At 34.6% G+C, this 22,561-nt stretch overlaps 1 protein-coding gene across 1 annotated transcript; it reads left to right on the top strand.

Annotated features, from left to right (window-relative positions):
- Positions 1–20,402: 20,402 nt before the first annotated feature.
- Positions 20,403–20,727, top strand: RpL37A (ribosomal protein L37A). The gene has a single exon (XM_080151788.1). The coding sequence runs from the start codon at positions 20,440–20,442 to the stop codon at positions 20,725–20,727; it is 288 nt and encodes a 95-aa protein (XP_080007914.1). The 5' UTR covers positions 20,403–20,439.
- The last annotated feature ends 1,834 nt before the right edge of the window (positions 20,728–22,561 follow it).

Below are 22,561 nucleotides of genomic sequence, written 5' to 3'. Positions count from 1 at the left end.
CTAAACAAATTTTTCTCATAAACTAAAGACGACATTAATGCATATCTCAATTTTTCAGCTTTACAAATCCATAGAATCAGCTATTGAAAAAATCAATAAGTATTTCTATATTTTTAAAAACCTGTGAGCTTCGATAGTGTATTATTATCAAAGACAGTAAGCCGAATAAAACTTAAAGAGTAGCTTAGGATATTAAAAATGTACAAATAAAAGAGCAAATCTGTATAATTCCCAGAGCAATATTAAAATAGTCAGAATCAACACGTTGCGCACATCTTAATCAAATTTGAATTTTTAAATAGTCTAATAGCATATTACTAATGCCCCGTTTTTGACTAATTTCCTTCTAATTTTATTACCTTTTTATAAAATATCAGTATAGAATATAGATACAACATTTTAGATATTTCTAGTAATCTTTCTAATGACCCTGGTAAGATTTGAACAATTTTACCAGGGGCTTACGTCATTCCCCACCCCCCCAAAAAAAATCATAAAAATTAATAAGTTGGATCTGTGTCTATTTTAAAACATGCTTATAAGCATTAAATAATAGAATGAAAGGGGAAGAAATGAGTAGGGTTATGGTTTGGAAATTTCTTTTATTTGCGTAGGTACGGCACGTTACCCCTCTGTCAATAGTATTAACATTTTATTAACTTCTCCCAGTGCTCAAGAGATCTACAGAGATAGGGATATGTAGTAGGAAAAACAAATACATAATATTAACATTTTATTAACATCTCCCAGTGCTCAAGAGATATACACAGACAGGGACATGTAGTAGGAAAAACAAATAGTATTACCATTTTATTAACATCTCCCAGTGCTTTAGAGATCTACAGAGATAGGGACATATAGTTGGAAAATTAGATGTGTAACATTGATAATATATTGAGAATAATCAGTAAAAATATTATTACCTTACATATTTAGGAAAGGGAAATCTAACCCAAATTGATGGTCATCTGTCGGATGTTTCCTGGTTAAATTTTATCTGGCCTTGAATTTATTCTAAAACTAAATAAATTAAAAGGCTAACAGAATTTTATGATAGTACAATCAATCAATTTAAAACATTTCTTGATTGTCTACTAATTGAGTCTGAAATTTTTTTTAAAGAATATTCTATTTTTCTCTTTTGGATTTATACTAAGTATATCATTTCCAAGGCTTGTAATTTTTTTTTTATCATATTAAAGGCCTGATCTTAAAAAGCAACAATTTATTGAATTATTTCATTCTTTATAGAGTTTTTTTTTAGTATATTTCTCTCTGTTCCAGGATCTTTATTCATCTCTGAAAGTAATTTTCCCCATCTCTTTATTTTTCTCTCTTTTCTCCCTCTCTCTCTATCTTTGTCTATGTATCCTCATCTCTTTCTTTTAACTTAAAAGGAAACAAATCAAAATATCAAAGAAATTTTAAATTAGAAACAGTTTAAATAACAATTATTGAGCAGAAAACAGAGAAAATTCACAAAATTAAATTTAAAACCAAATTTATTAGGTTTTGCAAATATTTAAAATCTAATTTGAGAGTTTTTAAGGAAAAAACTTTTTAATTAGGAAAGATTATATCCATAAGTAAGTAATATTAATTTTTAAATTCTTCTATGTCAAAGATTTGTGTCGTTATTGTGGTAATACGACACCCAGACGGACAGGCCGTTTACAGAGTTGCTTCGCTGTGACTTATGATAACAAACCCCCTACACTAATCCTATTATATCACCATCTATCTCATGACCGCTGTTGACCCCGCACCCAGCGGTCAAACTAGCCTGCCTAAATGTGGGGAGGGGACTCAAACATGCAACTATCACGAGTCCCTCACGCGCTTATATAATCGGGAGGCGTTGCCTCCCCTTTTACCACCGCTGCCCCCACAGCCTGTCTGCCGTCGGGAGCTAAGCCCTAGCGCCCCACACCCCCTTCAAACCTAACCATTGTTATATTTTGTTGTATATATATAGTAAACATAACTTGTAAATATTATTCAGTTTAAATATATAATTTCTGTATGATTGAATCCTGCTTGTTTGTTTGGTAGAATAATTAAAGGCTAGGGCTCGTTGAATCCGAACTCGTTACCCCGTGGGCCGAGAACGCTCGGCTTACCAGAACTTGGTGTCAGCGTGTTTCAATCGAGCCTTACAGAAACTAGCCTATTCTACCTCTGATTGGACCCTTTGGCAAGTAAGGGGACAATCAGCCGCCAACTGACCCGTGAGACGGCCTTTTTAGGTCGAATTTCCATCATTTTGAACGCAATATGTGGGCCTCTGGCCTACGGCAAGCAGATTTAGCCTGCTAAAAGCGCCAGTTAAGACGCTTTTTCCGTGTCGTGTAGGAGTAGCGCTAGGTGCGCAGCCACGGCAATCGGATAATTTAGCTCAGACGGCTACAGAACTGAGTCTAAATTGGCAAGTGTAGCTGGGACAAGCCCCAGGACACCCAGGCCAAACCTACGAGACAGACAGCTGGGTGCTGGTCTCCCTAAGAAGGCAATGTGTGGCTGCGAAGCTTCAGCACACAAGTAAGCCCTACCACTGCGACGGATAGCAGATTTTGAGCCACAGGCACGGCAGGACGGGACATTCCCTGCCGCTGCCTCCCAGGATTCGAACCCGAGGCGCTGCAGGACGGGCCATTCCCTGCCGCCATTTTCGGGATTCGAACCAGCGGCGCTGTAGGACGGGTCATTCCCTACCGCCGTCACCCCTCTGAACCTTGCAGGACGGACATTCCCTGCTGCCAGTGCTTCCAGAATCGCACCTAGAGCTCCTAGTGATAACAACACATAAGTGTGTATAAATGTCAACCAAGTGATAAGAATAAATATAAAATTGTTGACCAAGTGATAATTAATAAGCTCTAGTGATTCGAAGCTACAGTCTAAGCCACCATGGTAAGCGATACCACCATAGCTGCGGTTCGGCCACCACCAAAGTTTCTGCCAACCCCAGCCGAACGAGAGGCCCCCTTGTCTCAAGGGCAGGACCTCCACTTCCCCTGCCATGTCAGGGTGAGGTTTCCTACCCCTGACCCTGCCCAGCATGTACAGGTTGATGCCATGATTGATTCTGGCAACCGTGTACCAGGGTCTGCTGTAATTTCTGAGCACCTCATGCACGCGATGGGCGTGCAACGCATGTTGATTCCGGACAACACCCAGATCCTGACTGCTAATGAGGAAGGCCAGCCCCTCCAGGTAATAGGAAAGTTAAAAGAGTTATATATGGCAGTCTCACACACTCTTATACTCCATCTATACCACGTGACTGTGGTCCGGAACCTCTCACACCCTCTGAACCTAGGAGGGTATTTTCTCAAGGAGTTCGGAACTAGGCTCTGTTTCGACATGCAACCACCTTGCTTGTGGGTGCGTGGGGAGTTTATCCCACTCCGTGGCGTCCCCATTGACCGGGAGACAGCCGAGAGAGAGCTAAGCTATGAGGGGCCCCTGCCAGGCCCCCTGCCTGAGCAGCCGCGTGTGGTTGAGAAAGGCACACACTGGGTGGACGCTGAGCTCAACGCACACAAGGGAGCTAACCTGCTAGCCATGGGGTTGCCCCCAGTGCCCAAGGTGCCGAGGGAGAGCCTGCCAACGACGTTTCCTGAGATTGCCAGCCCTCCAGAACCAATCTTCTCCGCCGACACCTTTATCAACGGCCAGCCGTGTCCACCTGGCCCCCTCTACCTGGGACCTCCAGCCAGTCCACCAGCCAAGCCCGAGTCCAGACCCGTCAAGTCGCGGTCTGATGTACCCGGAGCCACACTCAACTCTCAGGCCCCAGCCTCTCCCGGCGCCGTGCCCGTCAAGTCGCGGCCGGACGTCCACGGAGCCAAAGCTGGACCCAGCACCTTGGCCTCTCCCAGCGCCGAGCCCGTCAAATCGTGGCCGGACGCCCTCGGAGCCACACCTGGCTCCGACACGTCAGCCCCTCCAGAAGCCGAGCCCGTCAAGTCGCGGCCGGTGGGTCCCGGAGCCAAGGCTGACCCCGCACCAGCCACGTATAGGCTAAGCGCTGTCACTCCAACTGATGGCCAGCCACCCCAGCTCCGCACAGCCAAGCGGGTGGTCCTTCCTGGCCGCGGGGTTATGGCGGTCCCTGTTGAGCTAGTAGGCCATCGCACCAAGGATGCCATTCAACTAGCTGCCCCAGAACAGAGGTTTGGGGAGGATCTTGTTATTCCAGAGGGCCTGTATGCCCACAGGCCTGGCTCCGCCACTGTGTTTAGAGTACTGGTGGTCAATGAGGGGGAGGTGCCCCTCTTGCTGGATGCTGGCCTCCCAGTGGCAGGGGAGCTGGTCAAACCTGACATTCTAGAGGTCTCTGATACGCCTCCCCCGCGTCTCCACTCGTTCCAAGAACCTGCTGAGCCTATAGACATGCAGGAGTTGTGGGAGGCCCTGGAGATGGAAGACAATGAGTTCCTACGCAAGGACCCCTTGCTCAAGAAGGAGGTCTGGACTATGTTGTCAGAATACAGGGACGTCTTCTCCAATTCTACCCCCGGCTGCACAGATGTGGTTGAGTTGCAGCTGCGCCTCAAGCCAGGGACCCAGCCGATCCGCCAGAGATTTAGGGATCTGAACCCGCGGCAAGAGGCTGAACTGGAGAAACAACTGGACACCTGGCTACAGGAGGGAGTTATGGGACCCTGACGCGGACATGGAGAACCTGCCAGCCAGCAGCGAGCCTGTAGGAGAAGAGCCAGCCACTGCGATGGAAGAGGCCGCCCCAGAAGAAGAAGAAGAAGCCATGTGCCCCCTGCTGATGACAGCCATCCCCATCCGGGTAGGAGCTAGGAGACCAAGCAACCTGAATCAAGCAGGCGCCCCCATGGAGTTCTATGCGCCCTTTGCCATCACCATTCCACCCTTAGGAACCACCAGAGTCTGCCTAGGCCTCCGTGTCCAGCTACCAGCCGAGGCAGAACTGATCCTGCAGACGAGGCAAAATTTCCAGCGGCGAGGCTTGGCCGTCGCCAACCCACGCCTAGAAGCCAACCAGGAGCTGACAATGCTGATCACCAACCACAGTCAGACCGAGCAACGAGTGTCCCAGGGAGCCTGTGTAGCCCGAGCTGTCCTCCATCGAGCTGTGCCCCAAGAACTGCCTGTCCGGCGCAGGCATAGGCTGTCGTATCCCCAGGTTCAAGGCCTGGTGGCTCAGGAGCCACGCAACCCTTGAAGGGGAGGTTGTGGTAATACGACACCCAGACGGACAGGCCGTTTACAGAGTTGCTTCGCTGTGACTTATGATAACAAACCCCCTACACTAATCCTATTATATCACCATCTATCTCATGACCGCTGTTGACCCCGCACCCAGCGGTCAAACTAGCCTGCCTAAATGTGGGGAGGGGACTCAAACATGCAACTATCACGAGTCCCTCACGCGCTTATATAATCGGGAGGCGTTGCCTCCCCTTTTACCACCGCTGCCCCCACAGCCTGTCTGCCGTCGGGAGCTAAGCCCTAGCGCCCCACACCCCCTTCAAACCTAACCATTGTTATATTTTGTTGTATATATATAGTAAACATAACTTGTAAATATTATTCAGTTTAAATATATAATTTCTGTATGATTGAATCCTGCTTGTTTGTTTGGTAGAATAATTAAAGGCTAGGGCTCGTTGAATCCGAACTCGTTACCCCGTGGGCCGAGAACGCTCGGCTTACCAGATTATTATGTCAACATAAGTATGTAATAAAAATGTAATTATCGATGTTTTGTCGCCATTAAAGTCAGCCAATAATAAAATAATACGTAATTTAATCGAAAGTCGTCAAAAGCAAAACGAACCTAATGACATATCAAACTTTATATAGAGTAGAATGTAATATAGACAAAAGGAAATAAAGATGAATAATGGTTTAAGACAATTAACGAGAAAAGGATAAAAACAGGGATTTAATTTGTCATTGTCTTATCACTGCAGAGATGAACGCTATTCTCTTACTTTCCAATCATGAAATAGAGAAAAAGACAGATAGACAGACTGACCAACAATATTCTTGTAGAGGAGTTTTGTGTCTAAAGACAGAAAGTGTGTGTTTTTGTATTATTTAATAAAGTGTAATTATGATCACTTCACGCCTAATCATATTCACAAATGTGAACCAAAAGTTGTTTCATTTATCCTAATACATACTCAAAATAGAAAATAGAATAGCAACAAGTATTCTACAGTACTTTTACTCCCCTCCCCCTTTATTTCAAAATTCTAAATATTTCTAGCCACTGGAACCTAAATTTATATGTAACCTGAACAAAAGTTCGTTTTGTTCTATGATTAAAACTAACGAATCCATAATGATGCACAGAAACAAAACATGATAGAAATTTATAAATGATGTAAAGCAAGGTTAAATTTTTCAAGTGATTTTTAGGGTTATTTTCGTTTATCATGTTTTGAAAAGGTGACAATTACATTCCAAAATTGGACTAAAGAACAGTAAAACGGTAAACCAACAGTAACAACATTATAACATCAAATTTTAGATATACTTCAAGTAGGTAGTGACAAAAGTATATATGATATAATAGTTGATATAAGGTGTATACCCCATTATTTTTTGGTTTGCTGTAGGATAAAGGAAACAATTCCCTACTAATATGAGAGTTTACAATGTGTTGAGTCTATTCTATACAAAACAGATCAACAACACAGAACGGGGGAAAATTATCTCGAAAACAAATAGTAAAAAAATACAATTAAGTTTACATGAAAATTTTATAAGACCAAATTTAAAGTACATGAAAATATTCAAAAGTTTAAAAATTAAAAAGATCTAAAATTTAAGAAAATATTTAAATTGATGGAGATATACAATAATTTAGGTTTTAGTCACTCTATAAAACTCAGGAAAAACTAAGGGAAAATATCAGGTAGGGAGGGGATATTGGACTGTAAATTACACCAGTATCCAAAGTTTTACATATATCTTCTTTGGCTTAATAAAAATGTGGGTACTTTGGTTAAATCTTGATTGGCTTGTTCAAACTACAAGTTTTCAAACTATTTAATCAAGTAAATTAAATCAAATAAATCTACAAATGGGATAGTCTTTTTTTCAAAATCAATTGGGATGGACAGGATGTCTTATCCCTTGAGATCCCTGGAAAGTACCAAACACTAAAGTACAGGGGAACCTAAAAAATGAACAGGAAGGGTCTATAATCTTGGATTATTTTCTTATTTATTGGGATATCTACACTAAGTTTTTACTTTATTCTTATGTGAGAATATTTAATATGTTTGTTATATCTAATTGAGATTTTCTATACTTAAAGCATGTCCGTCCATTTGCATTGGATTCCTCTAATAGATTTGGTCATATTTTAGCCACTCTATCAATGTCAAACCAATGTTATTAGTAGCGAAGCTACTCTATAATTCACAAGGTCCGTCCGTCCGTCCGTAATTAATGAATTGGGGGAAACGTGATTTTCTCGGCTCCTATAAAAGATAAAAAATCTGAATTTTTTTGACAACATTCCCATCATTAAGGAGCACAATTAACTTAAACATCAATGGCGGTCGGACTGCTTTTTAGCAGGTTTTAGGCTATTTTTTATATTTTCCAATTTTCTTTGGTATTTATGGTCCGATTTTAAAAATTTTTTCATTTAAAGATATCAAAATTAAATTTCCCGTCATTTGAAGAAAACAACAATGACGGTCAGACTGCCTTTTTGCAGGTTTTTGGCTATTTTTATATTTTTCACATTTTACCCCATATCTTTGGTGCTTATGATCCGATTTTCAAAATTTTTCTCAGTTAAAGATATTAAAATTAAATTTCCTGTCGTTTGAAGAAACTAACAATGGCGGCTAAACTGCCTTTTATCAGCTTTTTGGCTATTTTATATGTTTGACATATTTCCCCATATCTTTGGTATTTTTGGTCCAATTTTAAAACTTTTTTGCATTAACATTTTTCCTATTGTTATGTGTATCTAGTATGTAATTTACTTTAACCGTCTTCATCATACAAAATAAAACAAGGTTTTGTGTTTATTTTCTCCAATAAATCTATTCTTGATTTTAAAAATACACTTTAAATCTACTTCTACGTATTCCCATCCACAATTTTGTGTGCTTCGCTACTTATGGATGTTGTCATCCTTGTTTCTACTACAACTAATTTGTTCAAAAATGATATAAAAGTAAAATTCTAAAAGTATTTTTAGCAGTGCTTCTATTTCGTTTGAGCACCTGAATTGAATGATGTGTGAATATTCTCAAAATGTTGACTAAAAGAAAAAAAGGTTATTATTTCTGTTAGCCTACCACCTACTCTACTCCAGAGAAAAACATCTAAAGGCTATGGACGAGGCCAATATATCTTTACATACAATTGGATTTGATCTATAATATTATATCCACTTCCTTTTCTATTCTTATTCAGCTCTAAATCCTGGGGTGTTGTCTTACACTTATTCATTTGTAAAAGCAAAGCTTTTTTACAGAAATCCCTAAACTTTGTGTAATCCTCTTGTTGGAGCTGCTAGCTTTATGATGACACACAACCTCAGTTCTAAGACATTTCTAAGTTTCATATTATTTCCAAATCAACTTTGTGAGTAGACTATCAAACAGCTATCTTAAGGGATAAGAGAATTGACGATAAATTTATGCTCACCTCCAGTGATAATAAACAAAATATCCATCTCTGTAGATTTAATTTTTGGTGGAAAAGTTTGCACAAACCAATTCAAGATTTAATTAGCACTTTGATAGTCAACGAATGAAATAATTTACAGTCTATTGTTGCCTCCCTGTCTGCCTATAAAGGTAATTTTGATCTTCGCTATACGAATGTTGTCATCCTTGTAAACAATCTATAAACAGAAGATTACTAGATATCATTCCTGAAGATATTTTATGACTACTTGTAACAACTTATGCTGTACAAATACTCTTCTGCTGGTGTCATGTGATTTACTGATAGTATATCTTCAAAAACCATCCTATATAATAGGGTATATTGGAAAAATGCTTTAGAATTAAAGTTTAGAGTACGGGATATACATTCATAGATTTATATACCTATAAAAAGAGACTGACAGAGAGATAGAAAAAAAGAGATAGAGACGTAAAGAAAAATAAACACAAAAATCAATTAAAAATTAAACAGAAATATAAGATAACATAAAAGTAAACCAAAAAATCCCTTACAATTTTTGTATTTTCATAGTTATTGATTTAGTCTAAAAACAGATTTCTCGAGATTTATTTTTGATCAAACTTTTGATTTTTTAATTTTGTTAGCCCTGCTGGGTATAAATAAATGTATATAAATTTATTGGAAAATTCGATTATACTATGGGGAGGGGGGTACACTACATAGGGGGTTTGAGGGGGGATAATTGGGTAAAGGCATTGAAAGGGTAATGTATTTGGATTTTTTTAAAATCTAACAATATTTTTGAGTTCTGAGTTTTTTTCTCTAAAATGGGTTTAAAAATTTGGAAACAAATCTTTACATGAAAGTAAGATGATATGGTTCACATTTTTAAGGAAACTTTTATAGGTCCAGAGAAAATTCATAACAAGTATGATTAGTTCATGCGTCTGGCATAACTGTCTTCAGTTTGGACAGAAAAAAGAACCTGTTACCATCTAATTTTTATTTATAAGAACACTTGTCCACTAGATTTCAAAATACATAATAAGATGACAGAGTATAGGACTTTATATCGCTGAGTTGCCGCCAGAGCCTTAGGTTGGCGGCAAAGGAACCACTGCTAATTTGTGTTAATCTTTGTATTAGTGTTGATGCAATCATAAGCTCTACTATATTATGTGTGTTTGTGAGTGTGAGTGTGTGTGTGTGTGTGTGGATTCTTATAGAAAGGGACCATCTAATATTTCTGTTTGTTTCATGAATCTTTTACTATAAGTTTTAAGATACTTTTAATTATCTAGAGATTTAATTTAAAAAGACTACCCTATCTAATAAATAGACTCAATTCTAAATAAAATCCAGTTTAATAGTAAATTTTTAACCTTATTATTATTGATATATAAAATTCAATGAAAACGGTCTAAATTTAACAATTAATATACTTTCATTTGAAATGAAATACAAAAAAGGCGATTCGTCGTATTTGTAAAATGGCTTTTTTATAGGTTATTTTAGGTTAGGTTAGGTTATATTGGGTTAGGTGAATGCCAGAGAGGGTTAGGTAATTAGCCCCGCATGGTTAGAGACCCCCGCAGGGACTAGAAATAAGAGAAAACCTATTGTGAAAAAAGAATCGCCCCTCAAGGTGCGTTGCCACGAAAGGGACTATACCCCAAAAAATATTTTTGCTACCTTCCAAAATCAAAGTGATTTTTTTGTAGATTGCAATTTTATTTGTTATTTGAATATAAGAATGTCTCTTTTAGGGGCGGCAAAGAAGGAGAGGGGGAGGGGAGAGTTTGAATAGAACCCAAATTGAAAATTTGAGTTACAAATTAGTTAGATGGAGTGATAAAGACAGATGGATTAAATAAGAAAAGAGGATAAGGAGAGAACGAGAGAGAGAAAGAGAGAGAGAGGAGAGGGAGCGAGAATTAGAGCTTGCGAGAGAGAAATAGATAGGTAGAAGGAGGGTGAAAGAGAAAAAGAGACCGATAAAAATTAAGAGGCATTATTCAAATAAGAAAGGAATAACCATTCAAATAAAAAATACAGATACTAAAGGACGCTAGATTGTTGTACACAACCATGCAATTATAATAAACAAAATTACCATTTATGTAGATAACATTATTGGTAAAAAAGCTTTTATCACCCAATCAAGAATTGATAAAAGTTAAAAAATCCATAAAGTTTTTAGCAACGATAAACAGAGTTATTTAAAAGACTTTGGTTATAATTTACAGTACAATATCCCCTCCCTCTCTGATAAATAACAGAAGAATGTGTAAGAAATTTTGGTATTAAACTGATAAAATGAAGGAAAATCTTGAGTTTCAAGAATTTTTACTACAAATTTGCACATATACCTAACATAGTAAGTTTTATCAATTAATCCAAGCCAAACTAAGAAAAACTCAAATATTACTGTCCCTCTGCCTGAATTAAAATACTATGGCATAGTAATTACATAGTTGGTTTAGATAACAATGAAATCAATAATACTATTACGGGCAATTAGTAGCATTTAGTAAAGTAGTAGCTACAGGGGTCTAAGCTTTTCAGGGATGTAGGAACATGGAATTAGTAATTTCATAAAGGTCAATTAATACCATTCAGCAAGTATGTTTCAGGGATGTAGGAACATGAAATCAGTACTAATATTACGGTCAATTAGTACCTTTTAGTAAAGTAGTAGCTACAGGGGTCTAAGCTTTTCAGAGATGTAGGAACATGAATTTAATTATATCAATAAAGGTCAATTAGTAGCTTTTAGTAAGTAGTAGCTACAGTGGTCTTAGATTTCCAGGGATGTATTAATACCAGTTAGTAGTAGTTTCAGTGGTCTAAGCTTTTCAGGGATGTAGGAACATAGAATTAGTAATATCATAAAGGTCAATTAATACCATTTAGTAAGTAGTAGTTTCAGTGGTCTAAGCTTTTCAGAGATGTAGGAACATGAATTTCGTAATATTGATAAAGGTCACTTAGTAGCATTTAGTAAGTAGTAGCTACAAGATCTAAGCTTTTCAAGGGTGTTGGACTATGGTATTAATAAAAAAGAAACGGTCTAATCTTTATATATTATTTTAGATTAACTTTGAAAAATATCTTTTTTTCAATGTTTTGATTATGTTTTTATTCCTGATAATTTTGAAAATACTCTTTTTGAACATGACATCAATAAAAACTGGTCATGCTAAAAATTAGACCCTTATTTCTTTCAAATATTTTAATTAGTGTCATATAATGCTTATGGAGTATCTAATATCTTTTTTTAAAGTTTTTAAAGTGGCGTTTAAGAGTCATAATGAAATCAAATAAAAATATGCAGATAATCCCAAAAAAATAATTTCCCATTGTAATGTATACATACTTTTAATGTCATTACAACAATGTAATTTTTGAAATAATCTTATCTTGAATATAATAAATGTTATATCTTATCCTTCACAGTTCTATTCGATTGCACTCTTGCCAGAGTTCGTAGCCATACAAAATTAGCTAAGACACTTTCAACTCCCAAGAAAAGGTATTTTTTAAATTAAGCTGCATTTTTATGCTTCGCTACTTATAGATGTTGTCACCCTTGTTCGAATCTATCCGTCAAAAAACAGAGACTGCCAAAACTTGAACATTATATACCTATAGGTCTTCCATAATTATATTTTAAAGACAAAGAACCCAATTATGAAGAATATGAATATATTTGATCAATAACAAGTGACTTATTAAATTTGTTTTAAGACATATTTTGCTGACATTAATTTCCTGACAAATAATTGGATTATAGTATGATAATCCCTGTCTGCTAATTATAGGAATAAAATTACGTTTTCACAAACTTGACGCCTTCCAAACTTTCCCAAAGAAACTTCAGGATTTGTCCAGGGAGTGAGGGGACATTGAATTGAAAATTATACTTTTTCCTAATGTTTTACACTTTCTCTCATTCGTACGCTTTAAACTTGAAGGATTATTTTTGATCTTATTTAATTGATTTTTAAACTTTTATAACAATAATTTTAAGCTTCAGATAGGGATAAGTTGGTTTTCATTATTCATTATTTAATTATTTCATTAAGTTATACGTCCAATGTTTTATACCTTGAAAACTTGGAATTTGCATTTATTGAGAGGATATTAGGCTGTAAATTATACCAAAATCCAAAGTTATGATTAAGTGATTAATGGACACACTAAAAATTCCTTTAAAGTTAGATTAATGTTTAGATTGCTAATTCAGCCACTTTATGTTTGACGTCCAGTTTAGTAAAGTCCAGTAGCACTAAATTGAATATGCATAATAGCCTAGGTACCTTTTTACAACAGAAAGGTTCGTGTTCAATTTATTTAGATTATTCAGTAGCTTATGCTAATCATGCAAAAACTTGACAATTCTTAGGCCATAAAAGCTTTTACTCTTTAGGTTTCATTTTTAACTTGAATTGATTTAGACCCCCTTTAAAGTCTACAATAGTTATTTATCGCGTCGTATTATAGACAACTTTCCACGGATATTATGAAAAATTATAAGATAAAAACCAGTTTTGTTATTCCTTTTAACAAAAGCCTCTGAGGATTGGTACTTCTTCTCCCTTTGAAACATTTTTTTATGTGTAAACTCATTCCCGTTCCTGCCCAAGCCTAATGCAAAAGACAATAAAGCATACTCAATTAGACATCAAACTATATATACAAGATTATCTATCTCTAGAGGCCTTTTGTGGCCCTTGAGGGGAGGGAGAGTAGATACTCACCCCACTTACAATTGTATTTTTTTAAGTTTTGAAAAATTTCAAGGGGTGATTTCTCTTGGGGGGGATGGTGGTACCCTCCCGTGAAATAGTTATAAACCTTCCCAGGACCAATGAAAATCTACCTTATAAAGGAGAATCATATCGGTTCACACACACTACTTTATTATAAGGATAAAGATGGTATGAATTAAAATACCTATATAAACCTTGCTAGGACACTGCAGTGATCCCTTTTAAGAGATGTTAGTGGACAATGGAGAATCCTAAGGATTTAATTCTGCCGGTATTAACTTTCTTTTTACCAACCCATCAGCCATTTGAACCCATTAAACGCTATAAACACACTACTTTTACTTATATGTGATAATCTATGAAAATTGAATTTGCTCTGCTTCTATTAAAGACAGACAGCTGACTTTTAATGTGAAGAATTCTCTTTCTCTTCGCCTGTATGTCTGCATATTATACAATATGGGTGACTTAATCATATGTGAAGAGTTGTAATCCTTGGATATATCCTTCTTGGAAATCGATAATTGTTACCAATATTCAAATGAACTGGGCATAAAAAGGAAACGATTACAAAAACCTGGGATCTACTGCAGTTCACGGTAAAATATTGCTGGTAACGAATGTTGCCAAAAATCTATGAATTTTAAAGACTGCTAGCTGCCAAACGGCTGAACGTTCAGATCATACCCGCACACCATTTTAAGCGGTATAAGAAGGCCTACAAATAATCTGGAATAGCCAAGATCCAATGATGCACAGGGAAAGCTTCACTGAAGAAAAAACGCGTAAAATAGGCCTTTTTCGCGCATTTCTCTGCACTGCGAGATAATTATGCATTATTAATTTATTGCTATTCCAGATTATTTATAGACCTTCTTATGCTGCTTAAAACAGTGTGCGGATATGATATGTACGTTCAGCCGTTTGGCAGCTAGCAGCCTTTAAAAATCATAGATTTTTGGCAATATTCGTTACCAGCAATATTTTACCGTGAACTGCAGTAGATCCAAAACCTGTATATAAACTTAGAAAATGAAATCACAGGACAAGTAGTCAATACACATAAAAGGAAAGTTATTGTGTGATCACTATTAAAACAGAGGCACAGATTTACAGTATACATCTGCATACGAAATAGTTTTAGAAAGATTAAGCATGTTTTTAAAATTTAGGACAAGGGGAGTGAAAGGCATGTACCAATTTGTATTTATTTAAATTTTGGAAGTTTTGAATGAAAATGATAAAATAGGGAGTTTATAAAATATCAGGTGATATGTTACTGGTCTTTTTTAGTTATATAACATGTTCTCTTATTCATTAGCTTGAAAAAATTAGGGAATTTTTGTCCAATTCCAACTTTTCTATTATAATTATGAGTTTATACCAATATATGGTCAATTGCCTAATCCTTTAAGATCACAGAGACACATAGAGATTGTAATCAACTAAAGTCGATAAAAGCTTCAAAAGCCTTTTATCATACACAGATTTTGAAAATCAAATTATATTTATAAACTGTACTTTCCTGAAATAATGAAAATATAAATTTTGGTTGAACAATTTAAAAATCTTGCTCCAAAACCATTTATATGCATAATTCTAAATACAAAAAAAGATACGAATGTAAGGTTTGACATGTATATAAGCTTTGCTGGTTTTAAAGACTGGTAGTAAGTTACTTGAACGATAAAAACCTACCATTTATTCATGTACAAGGACAAGGTATATTTATTAAGAAGAAATTCAAACTTGAAATTGCATTTATATCCAATTCACAGAGATAGATTAATTACAGATAAACTTGCATTTAACTTACAAGGTTAGAGCCCCCCCCGCAGGGGCTAGAAATAGGAGAAAACCTACTGTGAAAATAAGAAGAATCGCCCCTTAAGGTGCGTTGCCACGAAAGGGACTATACCCGTATTTTCTTTATAATAAGAAAAGTTACCATTTAATTAAATTATATCAACAAATTAACTGATAACTAATTCAGACAGAGAATGACTTCGATATAGGTTTATTTAAAACTTGATCATTCATTTTTTTATCTTTTTAAACTTTATTTTTTTATTCAGAGTACATACCCCCTATCCCTGTATGCACATGGTTGTTTAGACCTTGGGCTAATCCCTTGAAAAATGGCTGAATCTCACCTAACCAATTAAATACTTAAATCTTGATCCGTTATCTTACATGCGCATTTTAAGGTATCCGTTTAAAACAACTTATAAAATTATCGTTCTAGAAATCATTTTTCAAAAGTCTGGTTTTCTGGAAATCACAATAGAGTTGCCACGTTTTCTAAATTTTACCTTGCTGATATGATAATTATTCTGCCAAGTTTTAAATCAATAAGGCAATGCCAACATACCTAAAGGGACGATAGAAGCTACCCATTATGGATAGACGGACGGCTGGATGTGCTAACCAATTTTCTAGAAGCTTCGCCTTTAAAAAATAAGATTTTAGTTGAATTAAGTAAACATATATTTGCAGAGACTTTGTCAGATTATATCACCTTACTAATGCTTTCTGCTTCTAGAAAGGTTCTACAATTTTGAACCATTTATATATTAAGTAGGCTGAAATAGATTTAATCAATAAAATAAACTTGAATATGCATCTTTTTTAGAAAAATACTGGAAAAAGTAGACAAAAATTTAAAATCTGGCTTCTATATGATAGGCACACCCCACCCGAAGGCGAGTTAGGTTAGAAAAAACCCCCCGCAGAAACGGTTTACACAGGATGTACTGGGACCTCATGGTGGTTTCAGAACATGCTTTCCCTAAATTGAGTTAGTAGCTTCCCATAGTAGAAAATTTTATATCACTTTTGGTGATCAAATTTTACTTTTAGTTTTAGACTACCTTCACCTAACCTGCTTTATTGTCTTATTTTGTCTTTCATGTTTATCATGTAAATTCGCTCACATTACAGTTGAAATGACAGATATTGGAGCTTTCTAAAAAGGTCTCTAACATTTTTCTAGCTCTAATACTTTTTGAGATATCTTATTTCAAAGTTTTGCTGTAAAATCATCTTTTACACAGCAAAAAGTTGAAATATAATAATAGTTATTTTAGAGAAAATTACAAGTATCTTCATCTAAATATCTCTAATATTGCTTCAGATTGACCAAATTGGAGAGTTAAGGTGCCTAAAACTATCTATATTTAATGGACAATCCAAATACATACTTTTTGAGACTATATAAGCCAATAGGAGCATGCTCAAGTGATTTTTAAAAATGCTAACGGAAAAAATATTTCCTGTTTTTTTAAAATAAATTGAAATATAATTGACTTTAGCAAGGATTTTAAGGTAAGTTATGGTGTATAAAGTTGTCACTTTGTAATTAGAAAGCCAATAAAACACAATCATCTGATATTTTGAACAAATAGAAACATATCTTAAGAAAAATAGACATAATCATAGAAAATAAACCAAAAATTGGTTAGAATTTTAAGCATTTCCAAGCAGTTTACAAATGTAATCTACTAATTCTAGTACTTTTTTCTAAGAATAGTTTATTGGCCTTTTAAATTTCTTATAACCTTATGAAACAAAATTAGTTTTTGCCACCTTAACTAAGTAAACATAGTAATTAAAAGACTTTCATAAATGATCTCACATATAATAAAAGAAACAATTTATTCTTAGGCAACATTTTTTGTTTGTTAATATACACTATTAGGTACTTTAAACAAGTACTGTGATTTGTAAAATCATAAATCATAATTAATTAGGAGTTTCTATTAGCTTAAAACACCTGTTGACTTATAAAGTTTTAAAAAGTGTGGATTTGGATTGTCCATTGAATGTAGATAGTTTTAGGCACCTTAACTGTTCAATTTGGTCAATTTGGAGCAATATTAGAGAGATTTAAATGAAGATACTTGTAATTTACTCTAAAATAACTAATTTTATATTTCAACTTTTTGCTGTGTAAAAGATGATTTTACAGCAATACTTTGAAATAAGATATCGCAAAAAGTATTAGAGCTAGAAAAATGTTAGAGACCTTTTTAGAAAGCTCCAATATCTGTCATTTCAACTGTAATGTGAGCGAATTTACATGATAAAAATGAAAGGCAAATTAAGACAATAAAGCAGGTTAGGTGAAGGTAGTCTAAAACTAAAAGTAAAATTTGATCACCAAAAGTAATTTTAAAATTTTCTACTATGGGAAGCTACTAACTCAATTTAGGGAAAGCATGTTCTGAAACCACCATGAGGTCCCAGTACATTCTGTGTAAACCGTTTCTGCGGGGGGTTTTTTCTAACCTAACACGCCTTCGGGTGGGGTGTGTAGGAATTACTGAAGAAAAAAAAATTAACTATGTTTATTTTGATAATCAAACTAAAGTATAAATAAAGATTACTCCATAATTCAACTTAGTTATTATATACAAATTCAGATCTTGTTAAAGAATAGAAAATTCAATGGCTTTTAGAAATATTTCTGGAACCTCTGTTGAATTCTTTGTTGTTGAGCAGGGATTATCCTGAGGCCCTTTACTCTTTTAATATGAGTTTTATAGTCTTATCATACCATATCAAGCGCAATTTAGAATAGTGTAGTAGGTAGTAGTGTAAAATATTATAAGATAGTGACTCTAGAACCTACCTATTTGACACCCTAGCATATTACTTAACAGTAGATATTATTAACATTTGTACAGTGCGTTCAACTAATTGAAATTAAAATAAACATGACCTTTTAAATGTCCTTTAATAGAACATTTCATTCCTTATTTAACCTAAATATTTTAGTTGTAATTATGAATCAATACTAAAATTGTTTTCCCCTATTTCAATTGAATTGATATTTGTTTTGTGTTATAAATAGAACAAAATCAATGCTGTACAGATGTTAAAATTGAATATTGACAGACGAACAAAGCTAGTAATAGCCATCATTAACCATACTTGTATCTGCAACGAATGCTGAATCTGCCCTTTAAGAATTAACTCCTAGTACTAGAAAAAAAACCTAAAGCCACCAAAAAACATGAATTTTGAAGTATGAAGGCTTAAAACCATCTCAGACCTATTTGAAGCTTTTCTAAATACGTATCTTAATCAGTCTGGTGGTTAGCAAGATATTAACAGTCAAAAATAACTTCTTAACTTTATTTTATTAAGCTTTGTTTTTGACTCTTTATTAGAATTATATTCACTAAGAAAAAAAACATTTAAATTCTTGCATAGAAAAATGCACTTGTCATAAAAAGATGTCTGTAATTTCATCGTCAAAAGATTAAAGCTTAATTTTTATTAAGGTTAACAATGAAGATTATAAATCAACTTGATTTTTATTTGTAATTTGTGAAAATGTTATTTAAATTATTTAATTTAGTTTTCAAAGTTTTAGGTTCTGTAGTTTTAATTTAACAAAGCGTATAACAAACACTCGAATTTTTCATTTCGGTTTAGTTGGGGTGGATATGGGGTCATATTATAATATACATATATATACTAGCGGCTTCGCCCTTAGCCTCTAGGGGCTTTACCCCAAGAGGTAATTAAAAAAAACTAAGTATTTCTGGTGCTGCCATTTATTTTGAAATAACTGCCTAAAAAATGGTGCAGGGATTTTTTGTTTTTGGAGGGGTTAGGGGCGTCCCATCCCCCAAGAAAATAGCCTAAAAACACCACAGGACCATTAGGTATATTCCCTGAAGAGTAAAATCCGATCGGTTCAGTGGTTACCAAGATCTTAAGGGACGGACGTACAGACGGATAGACATCCTTCTACTTTGTATTAAAGATATTATAGAGTATTATAACTCAAAAAATAAGGATTCTTCTGTTTTTTTTTATGGTATAATCGATTCGATTTCGGATGTATTTAAAGAATTTATTAATTTATATAGACTTTGATATTTAAGGTCGATGATTACATACATTTTATTACTTTTTGATAAGAAATAAACAATTTTACAACATTATTTTGTAATGTTATACTTGATTTTATTACCCAGTGTTTATAAAAGAAAACTAAGGATTTTTTTGTGATAATTCTATCTTACTAAATATTAGATTTCTTTCTCATGAATAGAGACTAACTTTTTTGGAAATAGTTTTCAGAAATGCATAAGCATTAGATTAACATTTAATTGCAATAATTTACAGCTACTTTTTTGTCAAATAGAGTACTGGGTCATAAGCTGTATTAATAGCTAATGTACATAAAAATGCGCAGCTACTTAAAAATCTAAACCATATGGTACATCGACCTTTTGGATTTCATTAAAATATTTTAGAACCAAATTTCGAGAAATTAAATCTAACCACACCCTAATGTGAGTTTTTTTTATTTTCCTGTTTGATTTATATTTAAATATTTTTATTAACCATTTTTCCAATCCGAAGATATTCCCTTAGCTTTAAATCTAGCTCCAGGACTTATGATCTGTAACAGTAGAATTACAATTAGACTCAAATCCTATGAGCAAACATATTCAGGCTAGCAATACTGTACACTAGGTAGTGTCACATTTAATGTTTTTGCGAAATTGTAATTATACTACATTTTATCAAGTTTATGGATAAAACTGCCTGGTATTATTACTATATAATAGATACTTTAAAGAATATATAAACACCATTTCATAAACTAACATAAAGCAAGAATTATAGCATCCATAAGTAGCAAAGCCCAACATGATGATTGGAGAAACAGACAAGCTGGGTTATAGAGCATATATAAACAGAGTCTTGAGATAACTTAATTCTTCTTTTACAAAAATACGATGTTTGTTTATGATCAAATTTACATGGAAATTTATATTGTTTTTACTATTTTATCAACTAACTATGAGTTGGATTTTTATTCTTATTTCTTTTATGGTTATTTTGACAACCCCTAATACAGTTTCTTGTATAAAGGATAAAACTCTGTTCATCAAACTATCGACACGTGACACTTTTATCCTCAAGGTAAGTTTTTTTATGTAGCTACTCTTTCACTTTTCTCCTAATATTTCTTGATTCACTTCTACAAGAGAAGTAGTTGAAAATGGCAAAGTGTACCAAGAAGGTGGGAATCACCGGTAAATACGGTACCAGGTATGGTGCTTCCCTGATAAAGACCGTGAAGAAGATGGAGGTGTCTCAGCACGCCAAGTACGTGTGCACCTTCTGTGGTACTGAGAAGATGAAGAGAACTTGTGTTGGCATCTGGCAGTGCAAGAACAAGAAGTGCCGCATGAAGGTTGTAGGTGGAGCCTGGAAGCCTGGAACTATTTCTTTTAGTGTTTTTAGGAGGTGGTGTCTCACCCCGAGGAAAATAATACATGACCATTAGGTATCGTTCATGAAAATAACAAAAATTCATCAAAATCGGAAGTGAAATAAATGAAGACAGACAGAGTAACAGACATCACTCTACTTTGTATTATATGTATATTTAGTTTCCGCTTTCACCAATGTGTGTGAATGATAAATATATTTGTATCTAGAGCAATTTTGTTTATGAGTAGCAAAGCAAATTATCATATAACTTTTTAAACTTAAGATACAATTAACACATTCAATTCTTAACAAACCCAAGTTTAGTTTCTCTGCTTTTAGATAAACCGAAAGAGACAGAGTTTGAAGCTTGAAGCTATATATTGTTTATGGGTGATTTCTAAAATCTTTTGATAACATAATATTTGTCCTGATGCTACTTTACATCCATATTGTGACGCTACAATAATCAATAGTCCCCAGAACTTGTCTCTTATTGTACAATAAGCATGGATTAGTGAGTAGGCAAACAAAGAGATAAAGAAAAAGGAAGCGAATAAGAATTATATTTGTGTCCAGCCAATATTATTCATATCCTCACTAAAGGCTGCGCCCACAGCATCTAAGAGAGTTGAATAATTCAATGTTTTTTTTATGATATTACAAATAATATAAATGGACCAACGACAAAAAATATGCATTTTTTCTTGATTTGATGGCTGTTTGGGAGAGGGGCATAGGGTGTTTCAAGAGCCCCCTTCTCATTCCTACAAGGTTAAAACACCCTGGCAAAACCTGAATGTGCAGATACTATTGATCAAGTATAATACAATATATTTCAACAACACAAGAAGAAAATTACAAGACCTTTTCGTTTCTTCTAAGAACGTACACCTTCACTGATAAAAGAATCCAACCGCATCAGAAGTTAGTGAGATCTAAGATCCATTCTTACTCATCAACTAACGTCCATCCTTCTACTTTATTATATATAAAGCTAAGCGTTTTAAAAATTTAAAAATTAATTGATGGCAAAATAGGTGAAAAATACAATAGTCTTATATAATTGCAATGCATAAGCAAATAATTTATATCTTTAAAGATTATTTTTTGCATTTGTTTATTAATCTTGTGAGAATGTAAACAATTTCAAAAAAAAATACGATTTTTTGAACTCCATATATAAGAGATCTCTTACTATTTTACATTATAATTTTAAAGTTAGTGGACATCTAACAAGACCCATATTTAGGAATACAACTGTTCGTATTTGTTTCCGTGTCAGCTCTAGGTTTTATGGGTAGAACTAGACGGCGCTGCATTTGGAATTGATTAGTTTTACCTTCTCTACAAGTTATAATTTGGTCTGAAAAGCCGTAGCGGTATTCAGTTACATTTTTAACAACCTGTAAAGTAACCACAGTCTTCTGTACAATTGACAAGTGAGACGCATTAGTTTAGTACAACCCACAGCTGCAACACCCAGCTTCCATTTTCAATACGTAGCTGAGCCCGAGCTGCTTCCAAATATGCGTCTCTTTTAGGTTAGTAAGATTTAAATTTGGAAACAAATCAGACCTTGTACAATGTGAATTAAGTTTTTAAGGTCAAATAAGGTACACAATACATTGCTAATTATCTTAGAGACTTTTTTTTAAATAGATGTTATATAAAATTTAATTGCACTAAATCCTAAATAAAGAAGATGACAAGGTCAGGGAATATTATTTTAACAAAGCCAACAAAAGCATCATCATTGAAGCTATTCTGTAAAACATTGAAAAATAAAATAGTCTCTTTAAATTTTCATTATTAAAAATTTTAAAATAAAATTATTGGAATAAATGTTTTGTTCTGCATTTTTAGACACTTAGTGTTATTTTACTAAGAAAGATATTAATCAAACTACA

Source organism: Acartia tonsa, chromosome 2 (assembly GCF_053477335.1).
Source record: "Acartia tonsa isolate MP-2025a chromosome 2, ASM5347733v1, whole genome shotgun sequence".
NCBI classification, from domain to species: Eukaryota; Metazoa; Arthropoda; class Copepoda; order Calanoida; family Acartiidae; genus Acartia; species Acartia tonsa.
This window is presented reverse-complemented; position numbering and strand designations above follow the sequence as displayed.

What these genes read in the sequence shown, in the direction of transcription:
- RpL37A (XM_080151788.1), top strand. Translation starts at nt 20,440, where the DNA reads ATGGCAAAGTGTACCAAGAAGGTGGGAATCACCGGTAAATACGGTACC.